This window comes from Cydia strobilella, chromosome 13 (genome assembly GCF_947568885.1).
Source record: "Cydia strobilella chromosome 13, ilCydStro3.1, whole genome shotgun sequence".
NCBI classification, from domain to species: Eukaryota; Metazoa; Arthropoda; class Insecta; order Lepidoptera; family Tortricidae; genus Cydia; species Cydia strobilella.
The window spans coordinates 12,283,645-12,308,387 of NC_086053.1; the positions used below are offsets into that span (position 1 = coordinate 12,283,645).

At 36.7% G+C, this 24,743-nt stretch overlaps 1 protein-coding gene across 8 annotated transcripts in view; it reads left to right on the forward strand.

The window, feature by feature from the left end:
• Nucleotides 1-24,743, forward strand: part of LOC134746805 (NAD kinase-like) — a 54,830-nt gene that overhangs the window by 17,948 nt on the left and 12,139 nt on the right. For 5 of the 8 annotated variants that reach the window (XR_010128267.1, XM_063681359.1, XM_063681360.1 and 2 more), the window contains exon 2: nt 22,300-22,383. Coding sequence is in view for 7 of the 8 variants with exons in the window: in XM_063681359.1 (XP_063537429.1) it covers nt 22,300-22,383 (84 nt within the window). In the remaining variant the exon portion in view is untranslated. Of the gene's footprint in view, nt 1-17,573; nt 17,816-21,799; nt 21,853-22,299; nt 22,384-24,743 lie in introns of those variants that run through there. The other 3 variants (XM_063681362.1, XM_063681361.1, XM_063681363.1) reach the window with 3 other exon arrangements.

The window sequence follows — 24,743 nt, forward strand, 5'->3', positions numbered from 1 at the left end:
CTTCTAAAATAAGAGAATGATAAAACTGAAAAAAATATGTAATGTACATGTACATTACCATGCAAACTTCCACCGAAAATTCGTTTGAACGAGATCTCGTATATAAGTAGTTTTTTTTAATACGTCATAAATCGTAAACCGCAATTTACCTTTCGCTCACGTTTCACATAAAAATACATTGTTAAAATTATGTAATGTACGGAACCCTCGGTGCGCGAGTTTGACTCGCACTTGGCCGATTTTTTAGTATTTCTTGTTATAGCGGCAACAGAAATACATCATCTCATCATCAGTTGAAAGTTTCAACTGTAGCTATCACGGTTCATGAGATACAGCCTGGTGACAGACAAACAGACGGACAGGCAGACACGTCCGTCCGTCCGTCTGTCCGTCGACAGAGGAGTCTTAGTGATAGGGTTCCGTTTTTACCCGTTATGTACGGAACCCTAAAGAAGGTGTTAATAGTCAGATGGTTATTCAACATAAATTAACATCGAAATTGTCTATTGTTATATAATTTTTCTGGTTTACTCAGTGATACGAAAAAACCACAAACTTTATCTTTGTCATCTGTAACCGGGTCATGTGCGAACCGAGGCTTCCCATAAATTACCATCTACGTCTGTAGGCTGGCCACTTCTGCCGGCTACACACATAACTTTAAATCGTAGCGATTAATCTGTGCAGTGTGAAGAATGACAAATCGTTGTCGATTGCGTTTGCACAGTTTTATCGTTGCGTGTGGATGACGATCGCTCATTTCGGCAGTACTTCACGTAGCTTGCTTGTGTGCGCACGTTCATTTCAAGTAAATTAATGAAAAATATAAACATGAATCCCTATTTCCCTTGGTCACGGCATCACGCGTGAACTGGACCAATTTCGCTAATTCTTTTTGTCTTGTGTTTGTTATTGTCAGGAGAAGGAAAGAGAAAAAAAATAAGAACGACCATATTAACTTTGACGACATGGATGACATGTTTCTTGCGTTAGCTTCTGCGGAGAACTGACGATCGACGACAATATCGGAGGCGTGTGGAACTGGAGCCACTAATAGGAACCTTCGGATTATCTGCACAGTCTGAAATCGCTACGATATATAGTTACGTGTGTAGCCGGCATTATAGGTGCCATGGTGCCACAGACAATTAGACCTCCGTCTATAATAGAAAAAAAAGTGTGTGCGTGTAATCTTTACGCGCGATTGAGGTAAAACTTCTTCGACGATGACGTTTATCGCTATGTTGGCACTTTGACGTGTGTCCTATTGTGCGTGATGTGTCACTATACTGAGCGTTACTTCCGTCAGAAAAAAATTACCCTCTAGTCGCTCCTACAAAAGTTTTTTTCTTGAAAAAAAAGAAAGTCTGTCTTCTTGGTATCCTGCATGATAACCAAATAAGGTTTAGTGTCGTCCTGGGTTGGGTTGAATCAGAGGGTCTACCGCGAACCACGTTCGGCGTGTTGCCTCTCTGTCGCACTTGTAAATTCGTACGTAAGTGTGACGAGGAGGCAACACGTCGAACGTGGTTCGCCGTAGGCCTTCTGGTCTTTTTCACGATGTCTCCATGGATATGGATATCGTATTCTAACGAGACTTCGTACGAAGGTACGAAGTGGCAATAGAGCCAAAAAAAGAGAATGCCGGTGTCCAGCAGCAGTGAACTGGTGATTGTCAATGTCAAAATGGTCACTTTTTCCCCCTGCATGAACCTAAAACATCTACCACATTCCACCGTGTTAATGTTAAGTTTATATACTTACTTACCTACTGTTCTACACATTTGAAATGTGTAAATGTCGTAATACTTACACGTACTTAGTTGCAAGTTGCAAAGCATACACGTGCAATCGTAATCCTTGAAGTTAACGATGCTGGTATCAGTCGGATCTTTGCTAATTAGCAGAAAAACATTGTGTAATTTTACGCTATTAGTTTTGTACTGGAGATAAGCTATTTTGGCCCATTATTTACAAACTAAAAGGGTAGGTAATTTAAACCGGTCAATTTGCAAAGAGATTTCTATTCTTAGATTGCTCCTAAACATACAGTCAGCATCAATAAAGGCGGATGATACTACACGTCAAAAGTATCTGCCAACCTGGAATACTCTTCTTAATAGAGACATATCTATACAATACAGTTCTTGTTTCACAGTTACTTAGTAGGGCGTCGGCAGCGTATAAAGGCGGATTCCTATCGATCTTCGTGGTGCAACACGCTTGCTGGTGTCCCACAGGGCGGCGTGTTGTCTCCTCTTCTTTTTTCTATCTTCATAATCTCTATCACTTCCAATATTTTGTCCTCCTACCACCTTTACGCTGACGACCTTCAAATCTACTCTCAGGGCTCTGTTACCGATCTATCACAGACTATCTGCGCCATGAACACTGACTTGGAGAGTATTTTAAATTGGAGTAAACGTTACGGTCTCAAGGTTAACCCTACTAAAACTCAGGTTATAGTCATAGGTAGCTCAAAGCTCACTGCCCGGATTGATTTAGGTTCTCTACCTGCCATTGTGTTTGACGGTATTCAGATTCCCTACTCTCTCCGGGTAAAGAATCTCGGTGTCATGATGGACCAGAGTCTCTCTTGGGTACCTCAGGTGAATGAGGTTAGCAGGAAAATGTTTGCTGCAACTGCATCACTCCGCAGACTCCGTAATTTCTTGCCTTACGCCACTAAGATTGCGCTAGCTCAATCCCTCTTATTGCCCATATTAGATTATGCCGACATTTGCTATCTGGACCTTACGGAGGACCAGCTGAATAAGCTCGAGCGCCTCCAGAATCTCGGTATAAGGTTTATATTTGGTCTGCGCAAATTTGACCATGTGTCACAGTTCCGTTCTCAGCTCAAGTGGCTTCCTATTCGTCTTCGCCGTGACTCTCATGTTCTCGCCCTTCTCTATGGCATTCTCTTTAACCCCGCTACACCACCTTATCTCAAAGAGCGTTTCAAGTATCTCTCTTCTATCAGATGTTCTCAGACTCATATTCTTGCTCCTCCCTCATCTACTTCTAAATTTTATAATAGCTCTTTTACCTTCCGGGCTGTTCGGCTGTGGAATGCTTTACCAGTAGAATTAAGATTAGCTAAATCTCTCCCCATATTCAAAAATCAGCTAAAACTATACTTTCTATCTCTGCCTTAAGTTGCCATTTTATATATTGTATATATACTTGTATAAATATATATTATATATATATATATATTATATTGTATATTTATTTGTGTGTTAGGTTTCGTTTTAATACTTATATGTATAAGTAGTAATTGTAGTATGTGTGTTTGTGTTTAATAGTCTCCATATTTAGCTCTTTGCACTACCTGTTGACTTTTGTATGAGTTCTACATTTCCTGCTACCCAAAGGTTGTCTGGAAGAGATCGCTTTTTAGCGATAAGACCGCCTGTTGTTACCTGGTTCTATTTTTTCTTTAAATATTTCTTTGTAGTTTTACATGTATGTAAAATGTATAATTTTGGTGCAATAAAGAATATTTACTTACTTACTTACTTGTTCAAAAGTACCTGCCACAGTCTAATCATTCCAGCATTCCACGTATAGAAACATAATTTATCTTTTTTTGTTACGCTATTATAGAATACTAGATACCTACTTTTGATAGCCTTCCAATCGCGTTTTTTTCCAAATTTCTTTTTTCCGGCCGCATTATTTTCTTCGCGTACTTTTTTGCTAGGCTAACGCAAAATATGCTATTTTATTCAAGGTGGTTAATCATATTCCAAAATAAAATAAAAAATAGCTAAGATGTAATAGATTAGATACTTTTTTTTATCTTGTAGTGTGTGTCATACAATACAACATACAGCTCATGGGCTCGGATGATTTTAATGCTGATCCTCCTAAGCTTTTTAATTAATTTGCTGTGCAAGTATTATTTCCTGTGTATTTTTTTTATTTCATTTCAAACCATTTGATCGGTGACTCTAATTGGCAATAACTTCTACCCGTCATATTATATGGTAGATAACTAATTGAACATGATCAAAATTGATCATCAATCAACAGATGAGCGCTACGAGCTAGTTTTTACGTGCCACAATTCGCGTGTGTGTCGATTTTAGATAGCGGTCTTGACATGAATAATGAGATTATCATTATCGTCTCATTATCGATATTATAATGAGATAATACGCGCGTTGTAGTTGTGTAGGTGTGGGTGTTGCCTTAAATCACTGGGGGCCTATTCGATTTGTCCGAATGAAAGGTTGTAACGTGGCCATGGGTGTAAATAAATCAATAAGAAAAGGTGGCATATTGTACTTAGCCAAATTACTCAACTGACAGTTGAAGAGACCACTTGTAATTTTTGGAATTCACATTTTGACATATTCAATCTGTTGTGGCAAGATATGTGCAAAGTTAACGAATATACTTTGTAAAAAAATTGTTACTGGAATTTATACAATTTTAGTAAAAAATAAACTACGAGTTAATAGTTACTGCATTTGTACATGAAACAATTTTTTTTTGACATTTGTACTTGTACTTAGGACTTTACATTATTTACATACGATAAATTACGCTCATAATACTTTTTGCTTGACAACCCGTAAATAGGAACGTGGCAAAATCTAAAAGGATCTCTATACAAATATACAAATCATGATCTTCTTAATAGACTGGCATTTGATACCTACTTATAATTACATACAACGTTTGTACATTATTTTTATGTTTTGTGCAATAAAGCTTAAATAAATAAATAAATTACCCTTTTAACGTCATTTATCGACTAACAGGCAATCAATGTCCAACGAGATTTCCATCATTGCTAATAATCGTAACTTTCCACAGATGTCTAGGAAATTGCTATTAAAAACCTTTATAGCGTTTCTAGAAAGCTCTTAAAATACTTTTTAGGAATTATTCTCCTTTAGAGCTTGCGTGAATGAATTTAATTGACGTCGCTATTCACATTCAGGTCTCTCGTATTGGAGTAACGACTGCCTATGTCTAGCTCTCGATACTTCGTTAACTTAGGACCCGCACACACTGCGCACCTTTCAGCATGAAGATCTAGTACTCTGCAGACTTATTAGTTATTAGTATTACTAGTTATTTGGCATTTTCGTGCATTTTGTAGAACATCTGGGCCCGTTTCCATGTAGTTTTCTTTGGTTTTTTGAAAGTAACCGAACTAAATACGGGTTTTTTTCGCATGGAGTTCCTCCTTTTTGAAAGAGGAAATACGTAACGTCACGGTCGAACAAAAGGTTCATAAACATTTAGTTCTATAGTAGGTTGTCAAATCAGGTTTTACTTTTAGGTTACTTTCCGTTCATGTCATCTCGTATATGGGTGAATATGGTATCAATGAATTCAGTTTGATGTCCTGAACACAAATATATGATATAACAACTTGACAAGCGCGAAAAATATACTTTTGCGTTCAGGACATCATACTTAATGCATTGATACCAAAGAATATACCCATATCCGAGATGACATGAACAAAATACCGACTCACTACTACTGGGTGATGTGTAAAACGTTTTCTTCTAAAACTATATCATACCAAAATAAAGTCTTATAACATATATATTAAGTAGATGCGCTATGTGTCTATTAGTGCTTAAACCACCTGTATTGAATATAATCTAAATTAAAGAAAATATTTACTGTGCGTCAGTCTCCGCCGTACTTTACGCCGCAATTCCTGTGGTCCGTGTCCATGTCTAGTCAAACTAGGTGCAGCTACATAAACTCTAGAGTTAATAGCTTAGCTTTTTAATGGGAAAATTATTAAACTTGTATGTGAATGCAACAGTCGGCGGTATTAAACCCGGTCAGTTGCAGACCTGCATCTGCCTCATTTTAAGTTTTATTATAGAGAATTTATAAAACCTTGGGAAAGGAAAGGATACATGGACGTCGGAAACTTTCAGGTTGTTGTTGGGCTATTATAATATCAACCATCTAAGAATAATGTTAAAATGCATATAAGTTAATCGCCTATTACGCTATACGCTCAAACACATGATATATGTTCCTATAGGAAATGAGTGTTTAGCAAAACTACAAAGCTTTTGATGATCCTAGTCTTCGTGACATTTTTTCAAGGGGAAACATTAAAAGTGTACTTCGCTAGTCATTAAATTCGTCACGATACTTCGCGATAACAATCGATTCTTATACATCTGTGCTATCAGGGGACTGGTGGGCCTTGCCACTGTGCGTCAATACAAATTTAATATTTACAAATTACAACTAAAATAAAATAAGATTAATTTTCCACACAACTTCGTCTTATATAGTTGAAAATAAGTGCACATTTACAGCATACCATACCATATTTCTATCATATTTATAAGCTCAAATCAAATATATCATAATTATATATATATATTTCTTGCAATTTATTAGCCGGAAAATCCTTTGCAATCCTTGAACTGAATTTATATCGTATTCATCGTTTTATGCATTGCATTGCAAACGGAAACTTGTGTTTCTGTGTTTGCGTAATGATAATTTAAGTAAACAAACTTTACAGGGTTTCGGCAAATATACTCAAATGGGTCGTTTTGTTTGGATTATTTAGACAGTTACCCGTTCTCATTGCTGTTGAGTGTATTTTAGTTCTTTAGATTATATCTAGTTTAGTTGTGGTACAGACAAGTAATGCTTTGTTACAAATTAATGTATAATTAATAGTCTCAACCGGCCTCATCTTTCACTGGAGTTTAGCAACCATCATGGGAATTGCTTAGGTTAGTTTGAGCTAGCTGTTTTCATGGTTTTTTTTACTAGCTAGTCATCGTGGTAATTTTATCTGTAATTAGATCTTTACGTGATTTACGTATTAATCATATTCCTATATTGGAACCCTTGCTACAATACATATATTGTCAGAATCGAACGCATTCAGCAAAAATTCATGAAACACCTTTGCTTTAAATTAAAATATCCCTACAGTTCTTCCAGCTACCTTAAAATATGTAAGCACCATCACATTGTCCCTTTGCAAAAACGCCGTGAAATAGCCGATATTACCTATCTCCTAAGTATTACTAAGGGTGTAATCGATTGCCCAGAGTTGCTGAGTAAGCTGTGTTTCAAAACCCCCTCTCGTTCTAAAAGGTATCATTCCCCAATAGCAATCGAAAATGCATCTTCCAAATACAGATAGAATAGTTTTTTAACGCGCGCCAGTCGTAACCTAAATGAGTTGTCAAAATAATTTGATGTAGATATATTCAACTGTAGAATTCCTAGCGTGAGACGTAATTTAGTGCAAAGATATTTTGAGTCTTTTGAGTGAGCGTGTTGTCGCCTTCTTGAATGCCTATTATTACTTACTTATGTATTACTTTCTCTTTTTTTTCTTGCCTTTTAGTCTTGCCAAGTTAATTTGTATTTTAGTTACTCCCTTATTAGTTATCATTTGTATACGCTCTGTTCACATATGTGGCTGCGATAGTGCGCAACCTTAGTATAGTACCTATTAGTTTAGTATCATGTCACCACCTGTGAGTTCCTATAATTGGCTTCCTGTATCAACTATAATTTTTATGTTAATGTCACAGATCTCCAAATAAAAAAAATAAAAAAAATGTATAATTAGGTTATCTGCGAGCGTCCTTGACAGTAATTAGGCAAGTAAAGTGTTGATGTTTGTAAAAAGTTAGGCGGCCATGTTTGCTGGAGTTATTCAACGTTGCGATCACGGGCTGAACGATCACGTAATTTGTTAAACAACCTCTTTATCAGTATTACCTCATGTGTAATTCATTCCTGTTTGGATGTTCAATATTGGATTTTGATATTTATTATCCTGAAATGTAAATAGTAGGTACTACAGTATTAAGTTCGCTTTAAATTATGAGATTCGTCAATTCTAGTCCATCTTCGGCTATAAATAGCAATGATCCCGTAACAGGTCTGAAGTATTGCAGAATAGCATAATACTAAACTGGAAGCACGGTAAAGAAGTACTGTCCCTCCAGTCTACATACTTAGTATTTGCAGTATCGCAGGCCAAGATGTTATTCGCTATATGATATCTCGCCATTTATTACAATTGCAAGTCATTTTGATCTAGTGCAATGCAATTAAGGGGCACGCAAGGGTTTGCCCACAATATATTATTTTTTCTGTTCTTTCTCTTGCATGTAGATATAGATAAGTACATACTGTTTGCATTCCTGTACGCGTTCCTTTTATGGTTCTATTTTTTAATATGATAGCCAGTCATAAATTCTTGCCAAGTTATAAAACCTTCTAGGCTCTTCACCGAGTTCTACGTAGAAAATGCATTTCCTATATCAACCATTTGTAAGAAAGCTCTGCTAAGAGTGACCAAAAAAGAAGTGGTGTCTTAGTAAGACAATTTGACTGGACCTCTAGTAAGTACGCACTGTTTCTTCTCTCATGTTCTACTTTTGTTGTATACGTAGATGATATTTGTCATTACACATAATTTTTTTAAACCTCAATTATATACGTTCGGTGTAATCTTTATTGTGTTTACTTATCGATAATTTGTTTTGAACACATGTTTAAAAATCCGCCTCGAACAGATAACCCCTGGACACGAAAACAACTTTGATAAATGTGCCTATTGATTGTGTTCCACTTTCGAAAGGCAGGTGATAATGTTGACAAGATTCTGCATCCATATTCATGGTACCAGCTGGCCCATTTTCTGTACAGCATATTCCAGTTGGTTCGAAAGCAACTGGTTAGCATGGCTGCGGCATTTCTTGTTTTTAGATGGAAATTATGGCTGAAGTAAGGGAAATAATTTTTTACATTATCTCCTAATAATTACAAGTTCTTTCAAATTATACTTCTGATCGGAAGATGACGTTCAAAATTGTATTTCTCCTTTTTTTTCTGGTTCTCGTTTTGTTGAGGTTAAACAACCTATAACCAAACGTCAATATTTTATTAATTCATTATTAAGTATACCTTCCTTCTCTCTTCCTTCCTCGACCTTCTTTATCGATGTATCATACATTAGATTAACTCGTGTTTTTCCTCGCTCAGCAATTCCTCCATCTTTAGACATCCTATTGTGAACCAAAAAGGCCATCGGACCATTTTAGCACCTATCCTATACATAACAGTTACATAATTCAATTTCCGTTCATGCGCTGTCCACGGTTTACGCTGAGATACAATGTAATACTATCAAGGATGTGTTGACATTTTTTTCCGATTTTTTTGATGAATCTTAAAGAACTGCTTTAATTTGGAAAAACTGCTGCAAGCATAGCAATTGGCAAATTTGTAAATATTTGACTACAAAATAAACATACTTGCCTCCTTTAACAACTATGTTATTTACTTTAAAAAACGTATAGGCCAGACAAGAATTTTAGCGTTTACTAACCAAACATGCTTATGTAATACTGGCAGCTCTTTGAAACAGTAGGCATCAGTGGTTACTGCGGTTGCAAATACTAAGAAATATGCCGGCTAGCGTTATGTGTACGTCAGTTTGGCAAAGTGCACACGCATATTATGCATTTTGCTATATTATATTTTCATAGCACAACTGAAAACCATATACATTTCGTATCTGCGAGGGACGTTTTTTATACTAACGTTGTATTAAACGTAATTTGATAGGTACGGTGGACAACTACTAAGGCAGCATTATTGATTGTTAAGGCAGCGGCTATAAACCTGATAGGCAATTGTTAATGCTTTGGTTACCATAACGAAGTCACGTGCCTCGAAAAGTCTTTGATATAGGTATTATTTTCCACAGGCCAGGCAAAATTAAGAAAATCAATAATATAAAGACATGTTTAAACTATTCTTACTTAATCGTAAAAAATATATTTATTTTTTTGTAAATGTATACATTAATGTGCATTTAGCACTGAATATTGCTGTTGGACTGAAAAATAATTACATATATTAATACTTATTATATTAATAATTGCATATGCATTAGAAAAGGGATCATGCTTTCTTCGAAGCCTTAAATCATGCCGTTGGCCGACATACAACGACCCATAATGACATTATAGGATTCCTAGTTTAGTTTAGCTACAGAAAGAAAAAAAACTCTGCTGTCACTAATGCGACAAAAAAAACATTATTAGAATTCCCTTAACTTCGGGGTATTGTTAAGTACGTTTAAGAAAACTAAATGGCAGTTATTTAAAAGAAAAAGAAAATATTTTATAAAAAGTAATTCAATGTTGCAAATTGCGTTGTTGTAACACGGGACGGGCATTACATTTAACTCAACCAAACAATTGAAAACTGTGGCATATCAATGTCATTTCGAACATCGATCGTCCGAGATAGTACTTAAGTTTAGTAGCAAGTAGAACTCGTACTAACAATCAATATATGTAAACAGGGCCTAAGGCAAAAATTATCAGAAAAAATATATTGATTATCTCCGAAATGGAGTTAATTAGAATACCGGTGTCTTTAAGAAAGTTACTTGATTTAAGCTTAGGAATACACCCTTGAAATTAACAAAAATAAAAAAAACACGGTGTATATTAAAAATTATAATTTGTCCGTGAAACGAATAGGTCATTTTATTATAAACATGAAAATTAACGGTTTAAAAACCATCCAAGGTTTTGTCGGATCTAAACAGTGCAGGTTTCATAGAAATGGGGGTATATGATGATAGCATAAGCATACCACTAGCAACATATCATATCCCCTCTATATCCCAGGGTCATTTTAGCAATTTTGAAATTGGAACATTTTTAAATTCCATAGAAGTTCAAAACTTTAAAACTCGATGGTTTGGACTTGTGTGACTTGTGTCACCTCATGTCTGTGTTGTGTACCTGGCACAGTATCTTGTACTATGTACTATAGTATGTACCTGCTGGACCAGCTGGCAGGCATGCCGATAGTGAAAGTTGCACGCGCGCGGATTGTGCCGGCTGTCAAAATTAGACATACCTCAAGCCTTGTTGCGGTTCACACGACACGGGCCTTATTTGCAAAAGCTACAGTTAGGACAATAAATACTGACGTGTAAATTTTAGAAAATTTTGATAAGTACGATGCTTGTTTTCAGTTCTTGCTTCATCACTCGAAATTTTGTTTAGAATGAATACATGCACGAGACGAGTAACTACAATTACTAGGTACGAGGAAAAAATATGGGAGAAGTTTTTTTCCTGCTGCTGTCATCTCGGATATTGACGTTAAATAAGAACAAAATAAATAAGATGCAGTGGGGCAATTTCGACTGCGGGAAAGTTCAACAAATCGAAATATACACATTTTTAACTAGTGCCATATATGTCCAGAATCCAGATAGCGAAAAAGATTGTTAATAGACCGAATGCTTTTTGAGTTACGTGACCATTTTGTTTTCGACATAACTCGTTGTCGGCACGTGCGAGTTGGCTCTTCAAATATTCTATAAAAATAGTGGTTTTTAACGGGTCTTTAAAAAATTTCAAAGGTTAGTCCCATATTTATAGCCTATTTTATGTTTGTACCTATATGTCACTGAATCTAATTTATGTTGTAATAGTAATTTGCCGATAGTTTAAATAACCCCGCTAAAATTGAGATGGCGGCTAATTTCGACTATTTGGTAGTTGAAATTATCCCTCCATATTTTATATGAAATTGAACAAACACTAGTGTAGTACACGATTCGAGATTTTTATCGATGCAAATACCTCATTTAAAAATGCTGACCCTGTAAAAGGACTATATAAAATTTTATGGGTTAGGTTTTTTTATAATGTGTTTTGTATTGTTTTGCAAATGTTTTTATAGTTTACTTTTATATATATGGTACATATTGTAAAAATCCTAACTTAAGAATAAATAAATAAATATTATATGACATAATTAGTTAATTACACAAATTGACGATTGATGTTAAGTCCTTGAATCTTACACTTGACTGTTTAATTGTACAGAGTTTCTGTAACAGAGGGTACAATTAAATATTCATCTTTATAGCAAATTTAGATTGAATTGCGAAAACTTAGAATGTAGACGCATGAAGTGCTGTAAGAAAACTAACCCTACTAAAATTTTAATTCACGTATCTCCATCTCATCTCACACGTCTATTCTACAACAGCCGAGCGATAAAGATGGAATTAGGTGATCTTCGAATTACGATGTTTACGGTATACCTAGTAGACTGATTACGGTCGACCACGTATCTAACCTTTTTAATACAGTTGCTCAAAAAGTGCTACTTTTCGTGGCTGTTTAGCGTGCGGAAAGTTGGTTTTCGCGAACTAGTGCTTTTTACTTTTCCAATTTTTTTAAATTTTTACTTGTTCCAATTCATGACTACTTGACTTATATTGACCGGGATATAGACCGTGATTACCTTTTGTATTATTTGTGAGCTCCCTATATTTCGACGCAGTTACATGCATCATGTTCAGGGTGACTGAAAATAGCATGACTGACCATGATGCATGTAACTGCGTCGAAATATAGAGAGCTCACAAATAATACAAAAGGTAATCACGGGCTATATCCCGGTCAATATAAGTCTAGTGAAACTAACCGTGAATCATTCAAAACTCTCATGACTACTTATTGATGAGTGTTAATATTAGTTTCCTTTAAACGTCGTAATCAACATAAAAACCTACTGTTAATGTAAGAATACGAAAAATATGCATATTTCATATTTAATTACTTGCCTCTTCATCATTATAAGTATTATAACACGTTTATTTTTTAATGTTGAAAAACCGTTCTTAATAAGTTGTCTGAATGGAACGGAACGCCTGTCAAAGAAGAGGCGTATTTTCTTACTGCAAGAATGTTTTAAGTTTCCAAAGGCAACATTCGATATCGTTTTTATAAATATACGATACACAAATAATCGAAAATAATGATATTTAGGTAATAATAGTACAATGTTTTAATATTTACAATTGTGTCTGTCTTATAGAACATGCATTTGAAAAAAAAACTTTCATTGAAGTTGGTTCAATAAAAATCTATTCTAGTCGAATAAAAGCTAGAAAAACACCTCTTCATAATGTAATTGTCAATGATGTCACAGAATTAATAATATAAAAGTTTCGAATTCCATTCCTTACTTGTTGCTTTTATTATTTTTTCGCAACTGTATTAAAAAACGTCGTTCGATACACGTGCGAAAATGTCATTCTTTACTCGTCCCGTAACTCTAACTCTGTACTCGTGAAGTAATGACATACTTTCCGCACTAACATCGAAATGTACTATTCTACCTTGTCTGACGATGATTAAGAACATGATTGAAATCATTTGTGAATAGTTTTATCTTTATTGCTTGCACACTTGCTAACTGCTAACTTTTCGCAGTCATTCGCGTTTCTATTCCTATGTTCCCTTATCATGTGGAGTGACAATCGTTTCACGACATTACGTCAATCGTTAGTGTTATCACCTTCATGTGTCCCGAATGTGATAGTTGACATATTCAAGTGCAGACGACGGGAGGCAATACTTTTTTTAACTTAGAAATGAAGGTCCTTTTATGACGGAAGAATTTAAGGGGCCCACTGACTTTCAGTCCGCCGGACGATATCGGCCTGTCAGTTGTTCGGAACTGTCAAATATTTGTTCTAACTGACAGGCCGATATCGTCCGGCGGACTGATAGTCAGTGGGCCCCTTTATGCGCAACATAGTTCTGTTCATTCCTACAATAAGATAATAATTTAAGCACACAAATTGCTTTTTGAGTTTTTACCAAAGTAACTCGTAGAATTAATATCTATCTAAGTTCATATACTTACTTCCTTCGACCAGCTTACACCATACTAGCAATTGTTCTGTCCAAATTCTAATACATATAGTTTACTGCACTCATACATATTAACATAATTCTAAGCCATTTAGTTTTCGACTAACAGCGAGTAAGGGATAATGTATCAAGGGTCTTCCTGAAAACCAGCGTTGTAGTAAATACACTGCAACGTTATGCTGAGACAAGCTCCTAATTAACACGTGAATATTTCTCTCTTAGATATGCAACTCAATTTCTTATCTTATCTTTAAAAAATGTATTACGCTATCTGTTAACTCTGCCATTTCGTGTGATATTGAATAAAATTGCTCTGTCTCTGTGTATGTCTAGAATTTAGTTGCTGTTTTTTCTACTATGATTATTCAATTCGAGTGACAAACATTTATAGAAAATTTCAATCGAAACCTGCATAATTTATGGAAATGAGCACGTGACTTTTCGTTCGTGTCATCCAAATACATTTTAACTTTTCGATTGTTTTTTGTCGATAAACTATTTCCATTTTGCCTACGGATTGCCCAATATGTAATAAACATAACTATACCATCAATAATCTCATGGCGTTTGCAATAGAAAACCACATAAGATTACGTGGAAGCACGCTGCAGTGACCGGTGACGAAACGGTGGCGACAACGATGCGACACCTAACATGTGGGTCAATGCTGTGTGTTGACACCTAACCTGCATCGATTGGTAGCCGTGTTCGCAGTTGTGCGCGAGAGCTCGGTTATCGAGAGAACCAGTGTCTTGAGAACTCTTGTCGAAAATCCGAGTGTGACTGTAGTATTTACTGTAGGTTGAATGAACGATATTCCACATACTTACACATTTTTCAGTTTCCAATTTTTTTACACTGATTTTGGAAACGGGACCGTATTACTAAGACTTCGCTGTCTGTCTGTCTGTCCGTCTGTCACCAGGCCGGTCCGTGTATCTCCTGAAAAATGACCAAGGCCTTCAGTGCCCGCGGGGCTGGAATCGAACCAGCGTCCTCCGTTTACGCGACAGATGCCTGAACCACTCGGCCACCCGGGCTCGGTGGCATGGGTCGAAATTTGGGTTCATCCATTAATTACGTCACAAGAATTTCGAGGTTTTTTGACCCCTCCCCCCTTGTCACACTTGGTCACATTTGGCAAACCCCTCCCCCCTGGTGTGACGTCACATTTTTTGAATGAAATCGGAAAATGGAATTAAGTATTATTAATATTTTATCAAAATAATTTTGACAAAAGAAATATTAGTAATTTTATAACCTAAAATAGATTAGGAAAGAAAATGAAACGATTAAAAACGATTATCGTTCCAAAAACTTGTTATTTAACTGTACAGCGAATAAAATAATTTAAATATGTTAAAGTGACGTCACAAAGCTTAATTAATGACCCCTTTCCACTTTCCAGGGATATGACAATTTCCGAAGGCTTGTGGCGCCTTGATAATTTTTTCCTTTGTATATGATATTTATTTCGTGTATAGTTTAAAAAGTAGTGAAAACACAAATTAAAATATTTTCATAAGAATGTAATTTGATTTGTTCTTAGTGTTGGATTGGTCTCGAAGTAGTTAAGTTTTACTTACTCCACTTTGCCATTTGCGTAATGGAAACTTATACTGGTTTTCTTGAGGCTTCAAGTTCCGAGAGTCTGAGTTCGGTAAGGGAATGGAACGACCTCCATTAACATTGCGCTCTTACGTCAACGTCATATTATGGAAATCATGAAAACAATGACACCAACAAAAAACGGCGACGTTTTTTGCAAAGAGAATACAACCACTTGTTTTGTGGATGTAAGACAATAGAAGCTATTATGATAGGTAATGAGGGCTAACGCGTATGAATTCGCCGCTAGGGGCGCTAGTGTAGATGGTGGTCTTTTCCATAGTTCGAAATGTCAAATGTCACTTGTCACTTCAATGACTGACAGCTGTTCTATAATCTTTTGGACCACCATCAACAGAGGCGCCAACTGGTGAGCAAAAAAACGATAGCCCTCATTGAAGCTGAGTATTACTTAGCACGTCAAGCATCAGACAAGTAATCTATTTATTTATTTCAATAGAAAGTTTCAGTCTTGAGAGCACAAAACAAGGGAGACTTCGCTAAAGTAAGGATGGTAAGTCACGTATTGGTCTTGCATTCGAGCGATAGAGAGGAAGATATTTACATATTCGTGTTTCGCGGTAGATCCCCAGGGAACAGAGTTGACATTTCAGTTAACATTTGCATTGCTTTTTTGAAAACAACACTTGGCTGTACTCTAGCGATACCTACCACACCGTCTACCTATTTCTTATTGCGAAATGTTTACGCGAACTTTCTTATGACTTGCAAGTTTTATACCAGATTTTTTCAACAAGGTTAAAATAGATGGGACAAGGCTGGTCGCGGATTATAGTGCTTTCGTCACGTTTCTCATTTACAAGGATATCGGCTGGGCCGGCTTCGGAACTCGGCCGGTCGCAATGGCCCGCCGATTATGGGTCAAAACGGACCACGTGACGGAGTCACGCGGGCGCCTCTCGCTTAAAACTGGACTAAGTTTATAAAAAAAGTTGGCGCCAGTTGCTAGGCGATTACCTCAAGCAGAATTTATAGTATTTACTTAGATATACCGCGAGAAGGAGTAGATTTCCATGACCAATCGTCTCCCGGGCGATAACTCGTACAGTGGTTAACGGCTATGTATGATGAACCCTCGTGGACGTCAGCTGCCGCTCCGCTGCCGTCCGCTCCAGGAATGGCAGCCACCGAAACACATAAATAAAATGTCATCGCCTCCCGTTTGATACTTTTTTAGATGATGGTTTTAGATGCTATTGTGAATTTAAAAAAATCGTCAGCCGGTTGTATCGCGGTGGAAAGACCGTTAGCTGGTCGCATAAACATGTAAAAAAAATACGTGCCGTACCTCATTATGATAGTATCTATCTAAATCATGAAACTGCATGTAGCGTTCCATCAGTTTCAACATAGAGTAACTTATACTAGAGCGGTACTGTCATAGTAAATTTTGTAACCCCAGTAAATTCACTGCCATCTGTCGACACACTAAAACTAAAAATGAAGATTTATAAAAATACGTTAAAATGTATTTAAATATATTAATAACGGGTCACTCACGTGTTTTAAGTCGAAAACGCTCGACATGTTTCACTCCGTACCGAGGAGCGTCATCAGGAGCTTGCGTCGACGGTGACGGACCGGCGCAGACTGCGGGCCGCAGCCCTCCGCGCCCGATGACTCGGCGCGGGCGCCGGTGGCGGCAGGGGGGGCGTAAAACTACCCTCGTTTACGGCATTATTGTCAAATGATGGGTTGCACACAACATTGCACACAACCCATGTGACGTAGTATCAACCGGGAGGCGATGCCTGACGAAATTTTCGCCTGCCCCCCGGGGTCTATATGTATCTTCACTTTAGTTAGGGCGTCGCGCAAAACCAGGTGACGTTCTGACGATACGTACACAATACCAAGGCACAGCTAGCTTTGATTATCCTGGGTTAGGAAGGATCAGCATTTGTTGCGTTCGAGATTTGTATGTCAAATGTTTTTGGATTGTTCAGATATGTAATTGCCCTTAAACTAAAATAAGCATGGCATTGCGTAAGCGTTAACATAATTAACGAAAGGCACTGTAATTTCGGAAAATGCTCAATGGAAGTCCGATAAGTTAAATAACATAACCGGACGGAACTGACGGTTGCGAAACCGGCAATCTTAAGCGCAAGTTAAGAGCACACCAAGGTCGGATCTATCAAGTGAAGTGTGCGAGGTTCTCCACCGTGCATCGCCAGTCGCTCGCCGCGCAGCCGCCCGCGCAACCACTGCGCATCTTCGCTCGCAGCTTACCTTAGTATCTAACGCTTAAAACATGGCTCTTTTCCTAAATCGTAATACTAACTAAAATACACATAAAATCAGTGATCAAAGATGATTTTTGTGTAATAAATCAAGTTTTTTTTTTTCGAAATGGATACGTTGAACGAGAGGCAATTGTTGCGAAGGCAGTTCTCCCATGAGTCCGGTAAGACGGCGCTAACTAGAGCTAAGGAAGAATATAACAGAGGGTATGATTATTTTATTAAGTTTATTTATTAGTTGTTCGGTAGCAAAAAGGTAGAAGCGAAAAGACGTATAAAGAGTATCCCACTTAACTGATCGTTGGTCGATCATATATTACATTGCAGTAAGGCTTAGGATTGGTCAATTATTTATACCCACCCCACCTATGGGACACTTGTTAACTTAATTTTCAAAATAATTAAAATGCCATCAACTGAATCAACATTGCGAGGTTACTAGGTCAATTCTGATAATAAAACTTGAGTTTGTATAGTAATTAGAATTGTTTAACGATTGTATTCTGGCCTTGATCCATAGAATAATAATTAACTATTCTGTATTTACATGTCTAAACCAATTTTTTTTAACGATTTCTAAGTAAGAATAGTTAATTTACTAGAATTATCAGATTTGACCAGTGTGGCTAAAAAACCTAAGGCTAAGACTATTGCTCAAGTTAAATAATAAACAGTATATAGCCACTATAGCTAGGTATATTATATGCCTATTTATTACCGGTCTACATGTACAGTCAGCAGCAGAAGTTTCTAAGCGGGCGAGGTGTTCAAAATTACCTTAACACGCTCTTATTCTGTTAACAATAAAGTCGCGTCAAGATCATTTTGAACACCTCGCACGCTTAGCAACTTCTGCTGCTGACGAACATGGGCTACGCTTCTTACATCCTTCTGGGTTTGGGAGTCTTCAACGAAGATCAGAGGCCCTCATCTACATAATAACACTTCCAAATCCGATAAATTTTGATAAGATAGGTTCATTAATTTATCTATACTTAATATTAACATAATTATCATAACAATTATATCAGACGCGGCGAATGATGATCCCTATGACAGTTCCTCCCAAGTCGCTTTTGGATAGACTTAATAAAATAAAATAAAATAAAGAAATATGATTTTACCATATTTTTTATTACAAGACTTAAATAATTGTTACATTTCTAAATAAAAAAAATGTTTTAAAGTACCTATCAAAAAAAGTACAAAAATTTGACAGATATACTCCATACAAAAAATGAACTTTACTGTCAAAGGGATTATCATTCGACGGGCATAGGATCACAAGTGTCCAGCCGATGATAATCTATATAGCCGATGATATTTATCTAGTCTATGTTTTCAACACTAATAAAAGTAATAAACGGGGCACTTGATCTCCTTTTTAAAAGATAACATAAGCGTTATCTATAGGTAGAATTGCCTTGGAAAAACTATCAGGAATACGTGTTCCATTATCAAAATCTGTTTATATTATCAACACAATTGACATTTGTAGCCTACTGTTTATATCAGGAAAAGTGATCTTACAAGAATAATAAAGTTTCAAGATAAACCTGTTATGTTATGATTATTTTTAGTGGCCATGGCCATTTGTTTCAAACAGTTCTATTTAATTTTCACTACTGTTTGAATTTGGTATGTCAATTGTTGAGATTCAACTGAAAAAATACTATTTTGGAGTTGTTATGCATAAAATACTGTAGCTAGTAAATGTCGGTAGTTTAAACATAATGAAAATATCATATATAAATACATATTGCTCCATGAATTTCGATACTAAGCCTTTTTACCACCTGTTGTTCAATGTAGCAAACCAATAGGTATGGCAAAAAATAAAAACAAACAATTTCTTACAATGTTACGTAGACCATGCGTGATGGAACAATAGCTACTCAAAGCCATAATCACGAGAAGAAGACCTAAGTGGGTAATCAATAATCAAGTGTAGGTAAGTAATAACCGGGTACAATATATATTGAAGGAAGATACCTAATAACAAAGACAAGTTAACAATAAAGTCTGGTAGTCTTAATTAAAACTGAAGCGTTCCGTGTTGTAAACATCGCGATATAGGTCAGTTTTTTTGTAAGTCCCTTTGACATCTATTTTGCGTGATGCCACCTGTTTATCTTAGTTCAAGCACTATCCCTAACTACTAATATTAATACTAATATTACCTATAAATGCAAAAGTAAATTTATCCTTTACATTTCTCGCTGAAACCGCTGAACCGATTTAGATAAAATTTATTATGGAGTTAGTTTGTGTTCCTTGGCCTTCCAAGGATACAGCATAGTTTTTTTACGTAAATCCTCATTTTAAGTAGACAAAGTCGCGAGCAGAAGCTAGTAGTAAATATATATGTCGCAGCCAACTGGTTTAATAAGCCAGCTAATTAATTGGCTGAAGAACAACCAGCCAAGTCATTGATCGCAACGTTTAACCAGATGGCTGAACGTCGTTTAGTAATTTAATTTTAGTTAATTTGGATGTTGATGTATTTGATATTCGGTTTGTTTAGTAACTATTTTATTGTAAATTTATTTATTATTTATTAATTTTATTTCATGTTATTTCATTTTTTAGGTTTGTTATGTAACATATAAATCACTTGGCTGAGTGAACCAGTCGTTTTCAAAGAGCTAACTTTCAATCCGCCAAGTTGTTAAACGTTGAGAGATTTATATCGGCCTAGGCGAGTAATTAGCTGGCTAATTTAACCTGATGGCTGCAAGTGCATCTGAAAACTTCTTCAAATGGCGCGTCGTGACGCCATCTACAACAGTCACAAGAACCTTGGCTTAAGTCTTGACTTTGTAAGAGAATTGAGTCTTTATATTTTCTTATCTCTGACCATAGGAAGGTATCTATACCTAATAACCATGAATGTGTATGTTTTTTATTCGTGTTTTTCACATGAGGATGTTTTGCTCGTTAGCGAACAACGGCGTGTGCGCATACTAATTTACGGGACACACGTAATTGACATGCCCGTGCCCGTGATTGAATACCCAGGCATGTACAGTGTGATTATATTTGCTTTCCCGGCCTTACTAATATGATAAAGGCGACGTGATTTCGCACCACCAACTGTGGCGTGTGGAATACTAAATAAGGGGTTGAAAAAAGGCTCTACGAGAACTTTAGACACCGTGTGCCGAGACAACGTAATGCTGGGGCCACACTAACGGGAAACGCCGTTGATTATCGCGATACTCCCAGTGTGGTCGTATGAAAAACGTCCAATTGACGCGTTTCCCGGCGTTTCTCGTTAGTGTGGCCCCGGCATAAGAAACACGTCCAAAATCTTCGTTTGTCATACGCATTTGTACTTGTCGTAAAAAGTATTTTCTTTTCCAAAGAGCGGGACGCTAATAATTTTAAAACATTCATTAATAAAAAAAAATTTCAATTAGGTCATCCATTAATTACGTCATACGTTTAGGGGGAGCGAGGGGGTCAAGAAAATGTGACATGTTGTGACAAGGGGGAGGGGGGAGTCCCAAAGTTTGTGACTTCACTTATAACCGAACATTGTTCTGATTTTTTGGTATTAGCTGTGCAGTGAAATATTTAGTATGTTTTTGCAATGATGTCGTTTTTATTCGTGAGATTTTTATTCCTATTCGGTTTCGTTTCGTGTCATAAAATTCTTAATATTGCTTTTATAACAAATAATTTTTATTAAAAATACCTACATAGTTAATTCAGTTTGCTGATTTAGTTGAAAACAAAATTGACATATTGACATAATTGAAGTGACGTAGGGGGTTGCCAAATGTGACCAGGTGTGTCAAGTAGGGGGGAGGGGTCAAAAAATCATGAAATTCGTGTGACGTAATTTATGCAAACAATCCTAAATTGAATATTTACTTAATAGAATTAACACCGCCTCACTTTTTGACGTCAAAATAAGCGTCTGCTGTAAGAATGGGCGTCGTATAATCAGTACGGTTATGATGGTCGTTCTTGTCTAAGTATATAGGTATTTTATTTCCTTTAATTTGTGTAGTCAATCAGATAATGATATTTTCAACTCAAAAATATGAAACCTTGTTTTTCTTCTGTTCTTAATTTCACTTATTTCTTGACTCAATAATGAACCGCCGAACAAACTTTAATGGCGCATCCTGTAGTTTTAAAGAAGGTGATACAAACGAATAGTGTTGGAAGTAGGGTCAGAGATCGTCAATTGTCAACGTTCGCTGCCGCGGCGATGGACGTCCCGCGACTGCGTTCAGGTGTTTTGTTTATTTTTTAATTAAGTACCTATATAAGTCGTAATTTTGTTCAAATGTAGTGAAAATCTTTCGGTATATTCCCATTTGTCCCCGCCCCACGTGGCCAACCATACAGGAGGCGGGGACAATGAGAATAATTTATATGAAGCTCCTATTCCCATCTGTGCATAGGTATTTAAATTTTTAAACCGACTTAAGTTTCAATATCTTGCCGAAATATATGCGATTCACATTCATTATAAGTATTGGAACAGCCGTTGAACCCTCTGTAAATGGAAATAAAAACGACTAACAAAATGTTCATTCCATTTGAATAAATTAAGTACCATAAGTTTTTTTTTTAATCCACAATTTTTACACATTTCAAAAATAGGTACGAACGTGACATACGAATAAGTTAAAAAAATATGATTCGATTTTTTAAAGTTGGATGTTTACTTGTTTCAGGAGGACAAGGTCTCTGAACGCGCCGTCTCCCATCCACCAGTTCGGACCATGCGGCAGAATAATGAAGAACTCGGCTATGGTTATGTAAGTACCTACACTAAATACGACTATGATGAAGTCTAGACACTCGTAAGTAGAGAGACCCCACACTAGCGTCACCCGAACGACGTCAGCGTCTAGTTAACTCTATGGAAATTGGTATCGGTGCTCAGTTGCGCCAACGTTGCGTCGAGCAGCAGCCATAGAGTTGACTAGAGGCCGGCGCTCGGGAGACGCTAGTGTGGGTTCAAACGAGCAAGGCGTCATCAGCGTGACATCTGTTCCCCACGGGCACACTACACCTGCCAGGCTTGTGGTCGTGTTTCTTGCTACTCCCGCATACATTGCACAGCCACGAAAGACACGATGACACCGTTTGTTTAGCCATGACTGAAGGTCTGAAATATAGACACGGACAAAACGTCATCAGCATCACTATAGTATGTGTACACGACAACACGACCTTATTGCCTAGACATTAAGTTACAGATGTAGTGCATAATTGTTTGCCATCGTATTTTAATAAGCGCACGAATGTGTAATTATGCTGCTATTTCAGTCAGGCTCAGTACAAAAAGTACTTAAGGGGCCCACTGACTATCAGTCCGCCGGACGATATCGGCCTGTCAGTTAGAACAAAAATTTGACAGTTCCGAACAACTGACAGGCCGGTATCGTCCGGCGGACTGATAGTCAGTGGGCCCCTTTAGGTTGACTCCGTTGACTGAAGTAGCATGACAAATAAGGAACGTTTCCGAGATAATACGATGGCAAAACAATTATGCACTACATCTGAAGTGCATCTTGGGTTCTTTAACATTATCGATATTTTTTTAGCATTGACTACTTAATGACCGCAGAATTATGTGCAATTTTAACCCCGTCAAACATACGGGATTTCGAGGCCTGGTTCAACGTCGCGCTCGCGGTCTTTCAAATTTAGCTTCAGTCTCCATAACAGCCCCGTGAAGAGCTAGATTTTTTTTACTTTTGTCTATCTAAAAGGTAAAACATTTATTTAGATTGCATTATCTCCAGAGAAATTACCGGCTAATTATTGCTTGGTATACACATGTGTATTACAATATACCCAACCACACTTACTTGCTTGATTTTTTTACTGTTTCCTTGGTGATAAGCTGAAAAGGTTTTACGGCTGAGAACTACAGCCTTCCAAAAGTGAGTGGCAAATCAAAATATATGAGTTACTGTTGGGTAATGGTAGACAAACATATTATGTTAGAGTACCTACATATATAGGCAATTATACTGTTATGAAAATAACTTTTCTCGAATGCTATTTAAGTAGTCCAAAAACGATAATATTTATGTTTTCTAAGATATTTAGCTAAATAAAATGATTGATTATTCGCTGTGTTTAAATGTTATAGTAAATATGTGCAAGAAATTATAAACCAGATATCCGTACCACCTTTACAAACCGGTCTTAATTTTAATAACGTTTTGTGTGTTCTTTGTTATTTTTTGCATCTTGAAGGCTATCTTTAATTGTCGATAAAGTGTGTAGTGGTACATTGAGTTAAGTAGACAGGTAAAGTTAATCCTGACATTATTTAGTATTATTATTTGTTAGCCTGTTGCGTCCCACTGCTGGGCAAAGGCCTCCCTCTCTTTCTTCCTCGCGTCTCGTTCTATGGCAATATTAGGCCAATCTATCCGAAAGACCTCAAGATCGTGCCGCCATCTCCTTCGAGGTCTGCCGTTACTTTGCATAAACGCCTAAACAGCCAAATATCATGTCAAGATTAGAGTTAATTTATCAGATAACTTAGCAGGTGTTGCCATTTTTATGAAAGCATTCTCGTGTTTGCACGTACGTCGCTCAGACACAGTCAGAAAGGAAAAGCTTCACTTCTTTTACTCTACCGACCGCCTGTAAGTGGAGTATGCACAGACCACCCCCGGAGTATGTGTTCAAACACAAGAGTTAAAAGCGACGAATGACCCTATTTAATTTTATCATCATCGCCATAATTATTATAACAAGTAAAGTGAAAAGAATTTCTAAGTGAAGTTAAAATTTACCGATATTTCAAGCCGTTTTTGCTGCAGGGCGTGCCAAAGGATACATTATTAGACTATTACATACACTTGAAAAACATTATCCTCCACATGAGGGAGAAACATTAGGTACATCATTTCAGGAAAAACATCTGAAAACCGAAGGTAATAATTAGGTACCTACCTAAACGTTGATCAACTTGTACCAGATTACTATTAAGATTAGCTATCAAAACGAACAGTACGAAATTTCCATTACCGAAGGCATAAATATTAAATAACCATTTCATATCAGTTCACTAGAATTAATTCACTTCTGATGGCCATTTATTTTCTGGTCCGATATAAACAATGTTGTAGGTAGGTAGATTAATTCCATTTCT